Below are 12,698 nucleotides of genomic sequence, written 5' to 3' on the forward strand. Positions count from 1 at the left end.
TCTGTTAACATACATGCAAACCACCACATTAGTCCTCACTAGTCATAAGTTTCTTGAAATTAACAATTCAGTTTAAAATAAATACATCATAATAATAATATGAATAATAACTGGACTCTACTGCAGGGAAGTGTCTCTGATATTTTGTCTGATTGACATGAAGAATGTCCTGCTGCTGAGGCTCCTGTGAGAAGATTCCTGTTTTCCCCTTACCCTCTATCCCCGCCCACATCCCTGTACTTAGTTGTGGTTATTTGAAAATGAAGACTCCGAATGACTTAGCCACTTTTTAACAAATAAAAAAATGTGAACGTCAATCCATTGCTTGCGGTGAAATGTCACTATGAAGAGGCTTATCGGTTTTGTAGTTTTTAACAGGAAGTCAATGAATCGTTTGTATTACAAAGCTGTTTTAGATCAATATTGCAATTTACAATGAACAAAATGTATGATCTACTGATGTTATAGTTCAAAATTAAGTACCTGGGGGGGAAGAGCACAAGATGTCTCCTTTAACAAGTTCAGAGCAGAAAATGATATCAACCTTAAGTTTCTGAAGTCATACTTTTTATGCTGTTTATGCTTCTTTTATGCAACAAAAACAGCTAAAACATCTTGTACTGCTGTGACCCTCCAACCTGACTTAACACTATATATTGAAATGCTTCTCAAATATACTTAAGATATCCTACATCCCTTTTTTTGATTCCACCTTTAATTATTAGGTAAGATTTCCATGTCAAAACTACCCTAGTTCAGAACAGTGGGCGAGGAAAGTGGAAGATAAAGGTAAGATCAAAGCCAAACGCACATCAGATTGCTGCAGCCTCGCGGATGAACCATGCCAGAGATATCAGCATCCATCTTAAAATAGCTGCAACTCGTCAAACGGATCAAGTATCAGCGAACAAAGGCCCGAAGAAAGGGTCTGTTCGGAGTCTGAGAGGTCAATATCCTGCTTGTGTCTTTGTCCCGTTATCAGCCATCAAGTCCCACTGTGTGACGCACGCGACTCATTCATCTGGGCCTTCATACGTGATACAAAATAATGCCTCTGATCAGCGCCAATGAATTAGGCTCGTGGAAGGGGGGGAATCAAGATTAATCCCAGTTGAGTTGAACCATGCACCTTTTTGTGAGATGTGACCAGAAGACAATGTTCTTTGTTGATCTCTGTTTATTATGATCGTGGTACTGACAGGCGCATTCCGACAAACAAGAATATACACAAACAAGAGCTGTGTAAAAAAACAGAGAATGTAGACCAATAAGACAGAAAACATTGCACCCGTCGTGGAAAAAGCGCGAGACCTTGTTATTTCAGATTAAAGATATGAATATCGACAGTGAATTGAATAGATTTAAAATTGAGCTGCATTTAATGTCAAACAATAACTGTGATGAACCAATGCAATTTTGTAACGTTTATTCAAGATGACCTGAGCAAACCAGACCTCAATGGGCAAAACCGGTTGACATGTGGGATTTTGCATTATGCATTGATGTGCTCTCATTTATTTTCTAAATGTATTGGAATATTGGTTATTTTTGGCTGAATACAGTAGAATAATGACATTATTTTTCGACATTTCACCTCCTTCTTCTACCTATCCGAGCCATGAGCTGAGCATTGGCCGCCGCCTTGGTTCTCATGTCCTGGTTCTTGGCCAGGTCCATGAGCACGCTCAGGATGCTGGTGGGCACGTCGAGGGACAGGGCGAAGCGGGATCCTTGTTGGGCTCGTTTGGGGGGAACCTGGGGGGGCAGTCGGGGGGCTCGAATCTGCCGCAACTCGCTCTGGCGCTCTGCCCGAAGCGCAGAGTTGATTGCGCCGCTGAGGGTGAGGACATTGACCGCAAGTAGGTCTGCACCCTGGTCCGCTCTCCTCTGGCCCTGCACCCGTCCGGACCACAGCAGTGCCAGACAGAGACACACAGCCACACTGGTCATGGTCGAAGCTGGAGGTCTGCGGGGACACAAGCAGAAGACCACCACACATGTATTTAGGTTTATCTGATAGAGACAAGTATGTTTCATGAGATCGTCAACATTTTAGCCAGGGGTAATTCTCAATGTCCGTCCCTAGTTGGGCATTTACATAAAAAGACAGTCATGAACAATATAACAATGTACACATCATACATTTGGAAACAGGTCAAAGGTGGTTACACATCTGACCTTCGAATAGAATGTCTTTGAGTTTGAAAAGGACCCAGTTTGTCTATCGCTTTCTGTTCTACAGGTGAACAGATGTGTGCTTTGCTTTGCGCAGTGAAAGCTGATTTTCCAAAAGTAGTTTTACACTTTGGGACTCTACAGTTTCATCTCTGAGCTCCTCTGGTGACTGGCCCCTCAGCTCTGAGAGGAACTATCAAGTCACCAGGAACCCGTGGAGCTGCTGATGCAAGCATTTGTACACACGTTTCATTTTTGAAAGTTAACATATTTAAATGATTCAAACTAACACAATGGTATGACCTAATTGGTTTCTTTTATAGCTCCATCATAAATCATTTGAAAAGGCTGGACAGAAGAAGCAGGTGCCTGAGACCAGGAGCTGCATGAAACTATAAACGGCAGATACTCCCTTCATCAGTCTGAATGTGTAGAAGTTTGGCAACTCTGGAAATATTTTTGATATGGTCATCAATTTGATTGACAGTGTGATTTGACTTTAAATGGAACACAAAATCTATTTATAAATAATATAGTGTGCATTAATTATATAATTGTATGTGGTAACAAAATATACACAGACGAAAATCAGATTTCGAATCCCACCTAGATTTCTCTGGGTAAATATTAGGAGTAAAGCTGCTGTTACAGATATTATTGACCATTTGTTGTGCCTTAACAATTCCCATTTCAAAGTTGAAGCCAATATCACTAAAATGGGAACTCTAGACTTGTAAATGAACAATAAACTGATATTGGTGTTTTTCAGAATTGTTGATTTGGCTGAAAATATGAGGAATAATGTTTAACATGATCCTTTTTCTCACATAATGATCATAGAAATGAAGACAAATTCAAAGACCTTTAGACAGATATTTACACAGAGAATTACGATTGAAAAAATTCAAAGTGATAATAAGAGATACTCACAGTCGGAGGAGACAGCTGTGTGCTGTAACAAAGCAGACCTCTAACGCGAGGTGGATATTCTCCTTTATCTCGCAGACTTGGGTGTGTTCAGAGGAGTGAAGGACTTGGTTCTACTGCAGATGTTCAGCTCTTGTGCTCTGTGCAGACACTACGGTTCATCTCTACATCTCTGCTCCCTCCTCTTGCTCCCTCATTTCCGCCCCACTCTTTGGCCTCTGTCTTTTCTAAAAATAACATGATGATGATCACAATTGTTTTTCTGTAATGAATTGTGTAGTTTCTTGCCTGTGTTTTGTAACAAGACTGCACGCTCATCTGTTCAATAACAAGTAATGAGCTGGACAGATGTTAACCTGACAAGAGTCAAGAATGTCAACATGAATGATTGTAGAGGACCATCTCCAGTCCAGACCCAACTTACTACAGCAGACTTTTGCACATATGAAAGGCTCCAAATGCAGAGTTCCATGCCCGACTCTGACAATTTACTGCATCTCATCCCCCATTTCACTCTGTTCTTTTCTGCAAACACTGGAGAGGGCCTGGAAGGTGAAGGTGACAGTAAAAGGAAGAGACTTAACTTGTACAGTGTGGTTGAGTGATTTGAAAGGCAATTTTATGAAATGTATCATTATTATTATATTGCAGTCTATTTTAGGGGTGGAAGTCAGTAAACTCAAATACTGCGACAAGTACATTGAACTAGAGCAACAACAATAAAAAGTGCTTTAAATGAAATGTATTCTTATGCAACAATGTGGTTTGAACGTCAAAGGATGACGAGGGCTCGGCATTAGAGAACACAGCGTGGAGGTCAACTCAGGAGCGGCATTAGATCCAAGGAGAATAATTTAACAGTGCAACCCTCATTTCCTGACCTCCAGGCCAGCTCAAGATATTAAACTCATCCAACTAATGGCTGAACTACTACACACGGCCCTAGGGCCCGAAGGCCAGAAGGCCAATGAACCATCCCAGTTTCACAGCGATATTCTAACATGCAAATATGCATAAACCTGCAGTTTGCATGTCGTAATAGAACGACTTGCAGAAGTCATGAGACTCCACACACATTATATACTCACTAGATCAAGCCAATTACATCTTTCACCTAAATAATATATTATATTATCAGGAATTTCCCTATTGTGGGACAAATAAAGGCTTATCTTATCTGTTATTTGCTAATTTTAACAAACATCCATTTTACAGTTAATAATGGCTCGAGTATATCAAATATCAGAAAACTCCATTCAGAATCCACAAGTAAATGTCAGAATACTTTATTTTCCTGAATTGACAGCTTCTGTATGTACAATAGTGGACAAACAACGTTACAGTCATAAATAAACTGTTCCTCCTGAAATGGTTTGATAGGTGAAAAATGACATTATATCTTCACACTGTTCTGCCTTTCATACAAGTAAAGGTTTAAGTGGACTTTTGCATTCTGAAGATTGAGTGGGACTGTGATAAATTTATAGCATTTTACTGGCGTTTCCAGTAGAATTTCAGACAAAAAGGGGAAGGAGTGGAACAGACGGAGCTAAACAATAAAACCTTCTAAAACCTAAGCCAGTACATAGCACTGCGCAGTCTGTTGTAGTCTGGAAGCTGTTCAACTGGACCTATTGAAGGATAGAAAAATGTTTTTAAAAATGCCCAAATTAACAAATATATTTTATTTAGAAAGACTAAAGACAACTCACCTACACCCGCGACAGCTGGACACTTGTCATAAATATATTTGGTGCAGACATCACGCACCATCTTGGGGGTCACAGCCTTAAAAAGAACAATTCAGATTAGTCCTTTATGAAAGTGAGGCTTTCAGAGGTTTAAGATTTGTTCCTCTCGACAGGTCCAAAGTCAGAAGAGCAGTTTCTGACAGAGGCCTACCGAGAGGGTTTTTATTTACCCCTTTGTAAATGGCCACTAAAGGCATCAACAGCCTCCAGTGGGCAAAGCTTAAGGGGAACACTTTCTGAACAAACAACTAGCTGACAAGTTTTTTTTTTTATTTCAACCTGTTAAACTACATAAAATATGCAAAAGAAGAAGACTACTTACATCAATTCGAGCATCCCACTCAGCCAGAGGAACACGGCGGCCATAGTTTAGAACGTGTCTGCCGATGTCGTCACAAATCGGAGTCGTTCCTACACAGACAGAATAAAGCCGTTAATCGTCATCGAAATCAATTCATTTTGACTCAACACGGACAAATGACGAACCATTTAGCTGTCCGACCAAACTGGCCTTGAGAGAAATCTTGCCCCTGGCGACGTCACTTTCTGTCACTGAGGTGCACAAGTTCATCCTGTAGAAAGACAACAACGATCATCGAACTTTCTGTGTCCGTTTCACTTGCTCCTGCTCCACGTTTGTACGGACCAGGCATTCTGGGACCAGTGCATCATGTCCTCGATGTGCTGCCCGTCCGTCACAAAGTAGATGCCCAGCAGGCCAGTGTCGCTGTAAGACGAGTGGAACGCCTGGAAGCTGTGACACAGTTTCTCCTCCACGGACAGTCGAGCGAGACGGCTGCTCAGATTCTGAACAAGGCAAAAGAGTTATCAATCATACATAAAAAGACACACACAAGCATTGGAATATTACATGAATGGATGAATGATTGAGCAAAATGATGCCAAAATGCAGAGAACTGTTATATTAGTAATAAATAGGGCGTAACCGATCATACAGAACAAAAAATAAATCATGAAGCAAAAACAAATAAAAATAAAAGAAGGCTCTGCCACAAGTGCTTAGAGGCACTTTAATCATTCAAAATGATTTCATAAAAGCCATTAGACAATTACGGTACTGAAAGAAAATAAGGATTTCGCTGCTGTTTGTCCATAATCATGAGTAATTGTTACATAATTTATTCTAAAAATAACATAAATAATAAAAAGTGATACAGGGCTATCCTAGTATTAAGACAAATAATTTTCCTTTGGGTGAATTAAAGTATTCCTTATTCTAAGTTGCAGCCTTTTATATTTCTGTCTTGTTCCTCCCGACAGGTTCAGAGTCAGAAGTGAGACCTCGGACCCAAGTTTAAGAGAGAAATATGATTTACCCCTTGATAATGGCCACTAAAGGCATTGAAAGCCTCAAGAGGGCAAAGCTTAGAAGGGGACACTTTGATGAAAAGCCTAAACTAGCGGTTTCAATTGCACAACAAACCTGTCCACCTCCATAGGTAAGGTCATAACTGCCGACGATTGAATTAGCCACCATCAAAGGAACAATGTCTGGACTGGTAGCACTAGCACCTTCCACAGCAATTGCAATGTGAGCCAGAGGAAGAGCATCATCACGCATAGTAATCTACAAGAGAAGGAAAGTCAGCAACACAAAGAGACGTTTAATGTTTCTGCCATAGTACTAATTGTTAAAACAGCCTCAAATGAGGAAATACCTCAAAACATTACACATCTTACCTCACTTCCAGTGAATCGGCAAGGCGAAAGAACTGGAGCAGCATCACCTTCGTATTCAAATGACAGTCCACTTAAGTGAGAATTTGCCAATCCAACAAGCTCTTCGTGGCTTACTCCTGAATATTAAAACAATTATTAAGTGTCTAGAGAAACTGAAATTTCTCTGATGAAATGAACTGACCTCCAGCAGCAGCCAGCACCATACGTGGAGCTTTGTAGTGGCTGTTAATATAATCCACCAGGTCCCCACGAGTCAGACTCCTGTAAGATTCAAGCGTTAGCATCTTGAGTACAGCAAGGGACATAAAGGACTTACTTAAAAGATTTGCTTATGTCAACATGAAATACAACAAGTGTGTGTAAGAGCATTATTCCCCCACATACCTGGCATTGCCCGAGGGTCCCAGTACACTGTGTCCCAAAGGAGTACCCTGGAAGGCTGTGGCGTGGAGCAAGTCCAAGCAAACCTCCTGCAAGTTTCCTTCAACCTCCTCCAGCTCACGCAGCACCGTGGCCCTCTGCTGCTCGATGTCGGCCTCGTTTAATGAGCAGCTCTGCACGACGTCAGCCAACAACTCCACAGCTACAGTGTGCAAAGTGAATTTTTAATATTTTAAAAGAAAAGTGGTATGAAATATGCAGCTTTGTAACAGCTTTGTGACAGCCTTACCAGTGGGCAAATCTTTGGACAATGTTTTCATGTAGTATGCGGTGTGCTCCCTGGAGGTGTACGCACTCAGGTGAGCACCCATGGACTCAACCTTCTGCTCCAGTGCCGACTGAGAATGTTTTTTGGTTCCCTGTGACAAGAGATATTTTTGCAAAAGAGGGTTTTGGATAAACTGTAGGTAAACTAAAGCTGTTGAGCCATTTACCTTGAAAGCCATGTGCTCCAGGAAAAACCCAGCTCCGTTGTTTCTTTCACTTTCATAGCGACTGCCTGCACCGATCCACAATCCCACCTGCCACAGACACAAGCGATTGTAATGGACTTCACACGAGTCACTTGAGCTTCTATAGTTCTTACAGTGCAAGTGGCATGTCCTGTGTCCTCCGATGCGATCCTTAGGCCATTGTCCAGTGTGGTCAGTCTGGTCTCGGGAGCACCGACCAGACTTTGGGCATAACTCACAGATGTCTGTCCACGCCTCAGAGACAGAAGGATGGGCTTCAGGAGACAATATACAATAATTAATTATTCACAAATGATGTTTAACAAAGTAGCAATTCTGATGCAAGTTATGCAATATCGTCAAGTTGTTTTGACAAAAGATTGAAAATAAAAAATGGTTAACCGTTTCAGCTTAACCATTATAATGTTCATTCAAAGTCCCAAATTGCTGTTATTAAAGCTGATCTGTTGTGAAGCTAACGCTGCTAGCATGGCAAAAGAGGGCAAATGAGGACATGTATCAAATATGACGAATGCTAACATTTTGAACACCAGAACATGTCAAACAGCAAGTATGATATTTTATCCATATATTAACTAAAGAAGACGTAACGCTGAAAGGCTACACAATCTAATAAGAGAGTTGACCTTGTGTTTGAGGGGGGCTAGCGCAAACCGGCTGACTATCGGCTCAAGTTGTGCCCTTTAAGTCTCACACTACGATCTAAACTAGAGCTAACGCAAATCGCATACTTTAAATGTTAACGTGAATGTGGCGGAGAAGAGGCAATACTTACATTACGTGCTTTAGAGAGGACTTTACCCACGGTGCTCCCGACTCGGCACACGGACGCCGCCATTTTTCCGCTCTGCTTCAGCCGCAACTCTGCCGTGACCACGTACGTGATGACGTAGGCACGTTTATGACAGACTGGAGATGACCGCCCCCTAGAGGATTTCTTCTTCTTCTTTTGGCGCTTTGAGGCGGTTGGTAAACTTTTAAAAGCGCATCACTGCCACCTGGTGTAGCGAATTATGCTAGTTCTAGGTGCTCAATAAGTGAAAAAGAATAAAGTCTAAAGAATAAAATCTAAAGAATAAAGCCTAAGATGTAATGTGTTAACCGCTGTGAAGTAGTGAAGAAGAAGGCCAGCTGGAATAAAAGTCTAAAGAAATCAAATCTAAGGAATAAAGTCTGGCGGTAATGTAACACTTGTAACACAAGAAGAAGAAGAAGAAGAAGAAGAAGAAGAAGAAGAAGAAGAAGAAGAAGAAGAAGAAGAAGAAGAAGAAGAAGAAGAAGAAGAAGAAGAAGAAGAAGAAGAAGAAGAAGAAGAAGAGAAGAAGAAGAAGAAGAAGAAGAAGAAGAAGAAGAATTAAAGCCGCAAGCGGCATCCAACGGCCCTCGCGGGCCGCCGGCCTTCCGACTCTGCGCTTTCGACTTGATAAAGATGGCGCCCTTATTGTGTGTTGAATTAAAAAAGAACTTGACAGACGGCGACACATTGGACATGGCCAATCCAGTGCAAATCAACACAAGTGTCAGTCAAATTTGCTGCGCCGCCGCACAGAGACCGTAGCACTTAGAATATAAATATGGATAACTTTTGATGCCCCGCTTGTGTGGATGATATTTCCCAAAGTAAAGCTTGATCGAGCTATTGCCCACGGAGGAGTTTGTTAAAGTGTGAAGCATAAATTTGAACATTTCAAAGATTTGGCGTTTTCCCATTTGTGACAGTATATTTGCAGCTCCACGGCACAGAGACCGTAGCACTTAAAATCAAAATATGGATAACTTTTGATGCCCCACTTGTGTAGATGATTTTCCCCAAATATGAGCTTGATCGGGCAATCGCCCTAGGAGGAGTTCGTTAAAGTGTGAAGCGTAAAAATGTGGTCATTTTAGAGATTTCGCTGTTTTCCCATTTCTGACATATATTTGCGGGTCCGCCACACAGAGACTGTAGCACTTAGAATCAAAATATGGATAAGTTTTGATGCCCCGCTTGTGTAGATGATATTCCCCAAATATGAACTTGATCGGGCTATCGCCCTAGGAGGAGTTCATTAAAGTGTGAAGCGTAAAAATGTGGTGATTTGAGCAATTCTGCGATTTTCCCATAAGGATAACATGGGATGTTTCTGTCATCGCTACGGTTACGCCGTACAAAATATGACTTTGGCTCTCATACTTTTATGATCAGGATGGCAAATTAGAATTTTGTTCAAAATATCATGTCATTTGGAAAAACTCTATTGTTTATAGGCCACTCTGAAGGCCAAATAGTCAGAATTCTGGGAAACGTTTGCGGCTCCGTCGCACAGAAACCGTAAAAGTTATCCTTAAAATTTGGATAACTTTAGATGCCCCACTTGTCTGGAGGACGTACACCGATTTTGAAGTCAGTGGGCAAAACGCACTAGGAGGAGTTCGTTAAAGTGTACCTAACCTAAAAATGTGGTAATTTGAGAGATTTAGCGGTTTTCCCTTAGGGATAACATGGGAGGTTTCTGTCATCGCTACGACTACCCCGTAAAAATGAAGGCATTTGTCAGATTGGCTTTTTTGATCGGGATGGCCAAATAGAATTTTGGGTAAAGTTTAGAATATTTTGGTAAAACAAATTTTTGACCTTCAATGTTAATTCAAAGGTCACTCTGTAGGGGGCGCTATCGCGCCCATTTCAATTTTGTCATCCTAAACTGGTCCAAACTGGAAAGTTTAACAACTGATTCAAATTTGGTCCAAATCGGACTCGTTTTGATCAAATGGGAGCAATGTTTAGATTAGCAATATCCCAAAATAAGTTGTCCAACTTTGTGGCTGCGCCGTACGTAGACCGTAAAAGGTATCCCAAAAATTTGGATAACTTTAGATGCCCCACTTGTCCAGAGGACATACGCCGATTTTGAAGTCAGTGGGCAAAACGCCCTAGGAGGAGTTCGTCAAAGTTTGACGTGAACAAAATGGCTAACTCAGCGTGTTTTCATTTTCAAAGGAAGATGGCGGGCATAGGGTAAGTCTGGGGGCGTGGCCACAATCATATTTTTTTGTTGTCCTCACAAGAGGAATGCGTGTTCCGAATTTCGTAGCTCTACGACAAAGTTGACCTCGGGGCGTCTCCCATAGGCGCAATGTATTTTGACTTTTGTCGGTGGCACTGTCGCACCATTTTTTAACGAAAAAAAAATGTCTCAGAAAAAATCTAATTTTTCGCCGATTCTGAATTTTGGGCAAAGTTTGGTGAGTTTTTGAGGATGTTCAGGGGGTCAAATTAGAGCTCAAAAAGCAGAAGAACAAGAAAAATAAATATAGCCGCAAGCGGCAATGATCGGCCCTCGCCACGCCGCCGCCACACCGCCGCCACGCCGCAAGAGGAGGGGGCGCTAACGCGCCCCAATTGTCCTTTTATCACGCCTACTGCTGAATCTGTGACGCTGTCACATGTTCTCCCCTTTGTTTTACCATCAAAAAGCAATTTTATTTTGAATTCTTGGCAAAATGTGCGGCTTTGCCGCACAGACACCGTGACTCTTTGAATGAAAATGTGGATAACTTTTGATGGTCCACCCCTGAAGATGAGTCCCACCAAATTTCAGGTTAATAGGGCTGACGCCCTGGGAGGAGTTTGTGAAAGTCTAAAGTGTAAACATGTTCTGGCGATTTCCCCATTGGAATAACATGAAAGGTTTCGGTCATCGTTGGGCAACGCCATAACAATTATGACATGGGTCTCATTGACTTTTTTGATGGGGATGCTAAAATTGAGTTGTGTGTCAAATTTCATATAATTTCGCAAAACTAAACATTTAACCTCCATATAAAATCTGTAGGGGGCGCTGTGGCGCCAAATGAATTTATTTCACTTCAAGTAGGTTTAGGGCAAAGAGTTTAACAACTGATTCTAATTTGATGCAATTCGGACTTTATCTGCGCAAACGGCAGAAATTTTAAATATGGGAGATTTCTGAAATTTTAGTTACAGTTTGCGGCTTCGCCGCACAGAGACCGTGAGAGGTATCAATGTAATTTGGATAACTTTTGATGTCCCACTCCTCAGTAGCATTTTCACCAAATTTCAGCTTTTTAGGGCCAACGCCCTGGGAGGAGTTCGTAAAAGTACGACGTTTGGAAAAACTCCGAAGTCATGTTTAGCCATTTTTGAAGCAATATGGCCGACATTTGGTTCGGGGGACGGCGTTGCCGTAATAATATTTTTTACTTCTCTTGTCACCATCTACCTCTGCGCCAAATTTCATGATTCTACGATCAGATTTTTTTTGGGTCATTTCCCATCTCTCAATGCATTTTTGGTACATTTGGTGGCGCTGACGCGCCAATTTTTTTTATTTTAGAAAAGGGAAATAGCCAGAATGTAGAGAGGCACGATTTTTAGAGGTGTGCAAATTTTTGTGACTTTTCGTCAATGTTCACTGGGTGAAAAATAGGGGGGTTGGTCCCGAGAAGAAGAAGAAAGAAAGAAAGAAAGAAAGAAAGAATAATATTCCGATGCGAAAACAATGTTTCCCATTTTTCAAATATCATAAACTATACATTTTCGGAAAGCGCTCGCGCTTTCCTACCTCATGGTGTGGGTCCCTGGTCACTGACGGGTACTTTCGATAATTTTGAGTGGGCTCCGCCCACTTTGTGTTTTTGGCCCTCTATACAGTAATAATGTTCAATTTTTGCATTACATGCTTATATGCACGGAACATGCAAGAGATGGGGAACGTATTCGTGAGCTACTTAGCGCAAATGAGTGCTTTATATGGGGATGACGACCGCGAAGCGGTCGTCATCCCAATGTAAAGTGCTCGTTTAGTGCGAACTTTTGCACGGGCTTCGCCCGTTTACAACGGTAATGTTCCATTTTCCTACAACTAATTAGTATGCACGGGGCGTGCATGAGTGGAGGAGTGCGTTAGTGAGTGTTTGGAAGTGGGCGAGCGCTTCGCGCTCGATTTCGTGCGCACTACGTGCGCACTTTCGCAGCCGTGCTTCGCACGGCCTTACGAGATTAATAGGCCTCTCGCCAGCTTGTGGCGCTCGGGCCTAATTAAAGCCGCAAGCGGCATCCAACGGCCCTCGCGGGCCGCCGGCCTTCCGACTCTGCTCTCTGCATTTTACAGAGATGGCGCTAACGCAATTGTCTAAGAACTAAGACAGCGACACATTGGACATGTACAATGCTGTGCTTAACCAGTGCAAATGAACACAAATGTCGGTCAAATGTGCAGCTCCAGCG

The 12,698-nt window shown here is 42.0% G+C and overlaps 1 protein-coding gene and 1 non-coding gene across 2 annotated transcripts; both read right to left on the bottom strand.

Moving 5' to 3' along the window:
* Positions 1-4,372: 4,372 nt before the first annotated feature.
* Positions 4,373-8,379, bottom strand: uqcrc1 (ubiquinol-cytochrome c reductase core protein 1). The gene is made up of 13 exons (XM_072451683.1): positions 8,244-8,379; positions 7,582-7,722; positions 7,430-7,516; positions 7,225-7,354; positions 6,939-7,137; positions 6,736-6,815; positions 6,555-6,670; positions 6,298-6,441; positions 5,500-5,660; positions 5,340-5,425; positions 5,176-5,264; positions 4,815-4,890; positions 4,373-4,733 (listed from the first exon to the last, which is right to left on the bottom strand). The coding sequence occupies exons 1-13, from the start codon at positions 8,304-8,306 to the stop codon at positions 4,669-4,671; spliced, it is 1,437 nt and encodes a 478-aa protein (XP_072307784.1). The 5' UTR covers positions 8,307-8,379; the 3' UTR covers positions 4,373-4,668.
* On the bottom strand, positions 6,117-6,236 carry LOC140366504 (small nucleolar RNA SNORA26). Its single transcript, XR_011928051.1, has one exon. It is a non-coding gene; the product is annotated as a small nucleolar RNA SNORA26 (small nucleolar RNA).
* Positions 8,380-12,698: the final 4,319 nt, after the last annotated feature.

This window comes from Eucyclogobius newberryi, unplaced genomic scaffold (genome assembly GCF_026437365.1).
Source record: "Eucyclogobius newberryi isolate DKJ021-1_F unplaced genomic scaffold, fEucNew1.0.hap1 SCAF_19, whole genome shotgun sequence".
Lineage (NCBI taxonomy): Eukaryota > Metazoa > Chordata > Actinopteri > Gobiiformes > Gobiidae > Eucyclogobius > Eucyclogobius newberryi.

Coding starts and splice junctions, on each gene's coding strand:
- uqcrc1 (XM_072451683.1), bottom strand. CDS start 8,306: ATGGCGGCGTCCGTGTGCCGAGTCGGGAGCACCGTGGGTAAAGTCCTC. Junction 7,723..8,243: donor TCCTCTCTAAAGCACGTAAT/GTAAGTATTGCC, acceptor TGTCTCCTGAAG/CCCATCCTTCTGTCTCTGAG. Junction 7,517..7,581: donor CAGGACATGCCACTTGCACT/GTAAGAACTATA, acceptor TGTCTGTGGCAG/GTGGGATTGTGGATCGGTGC.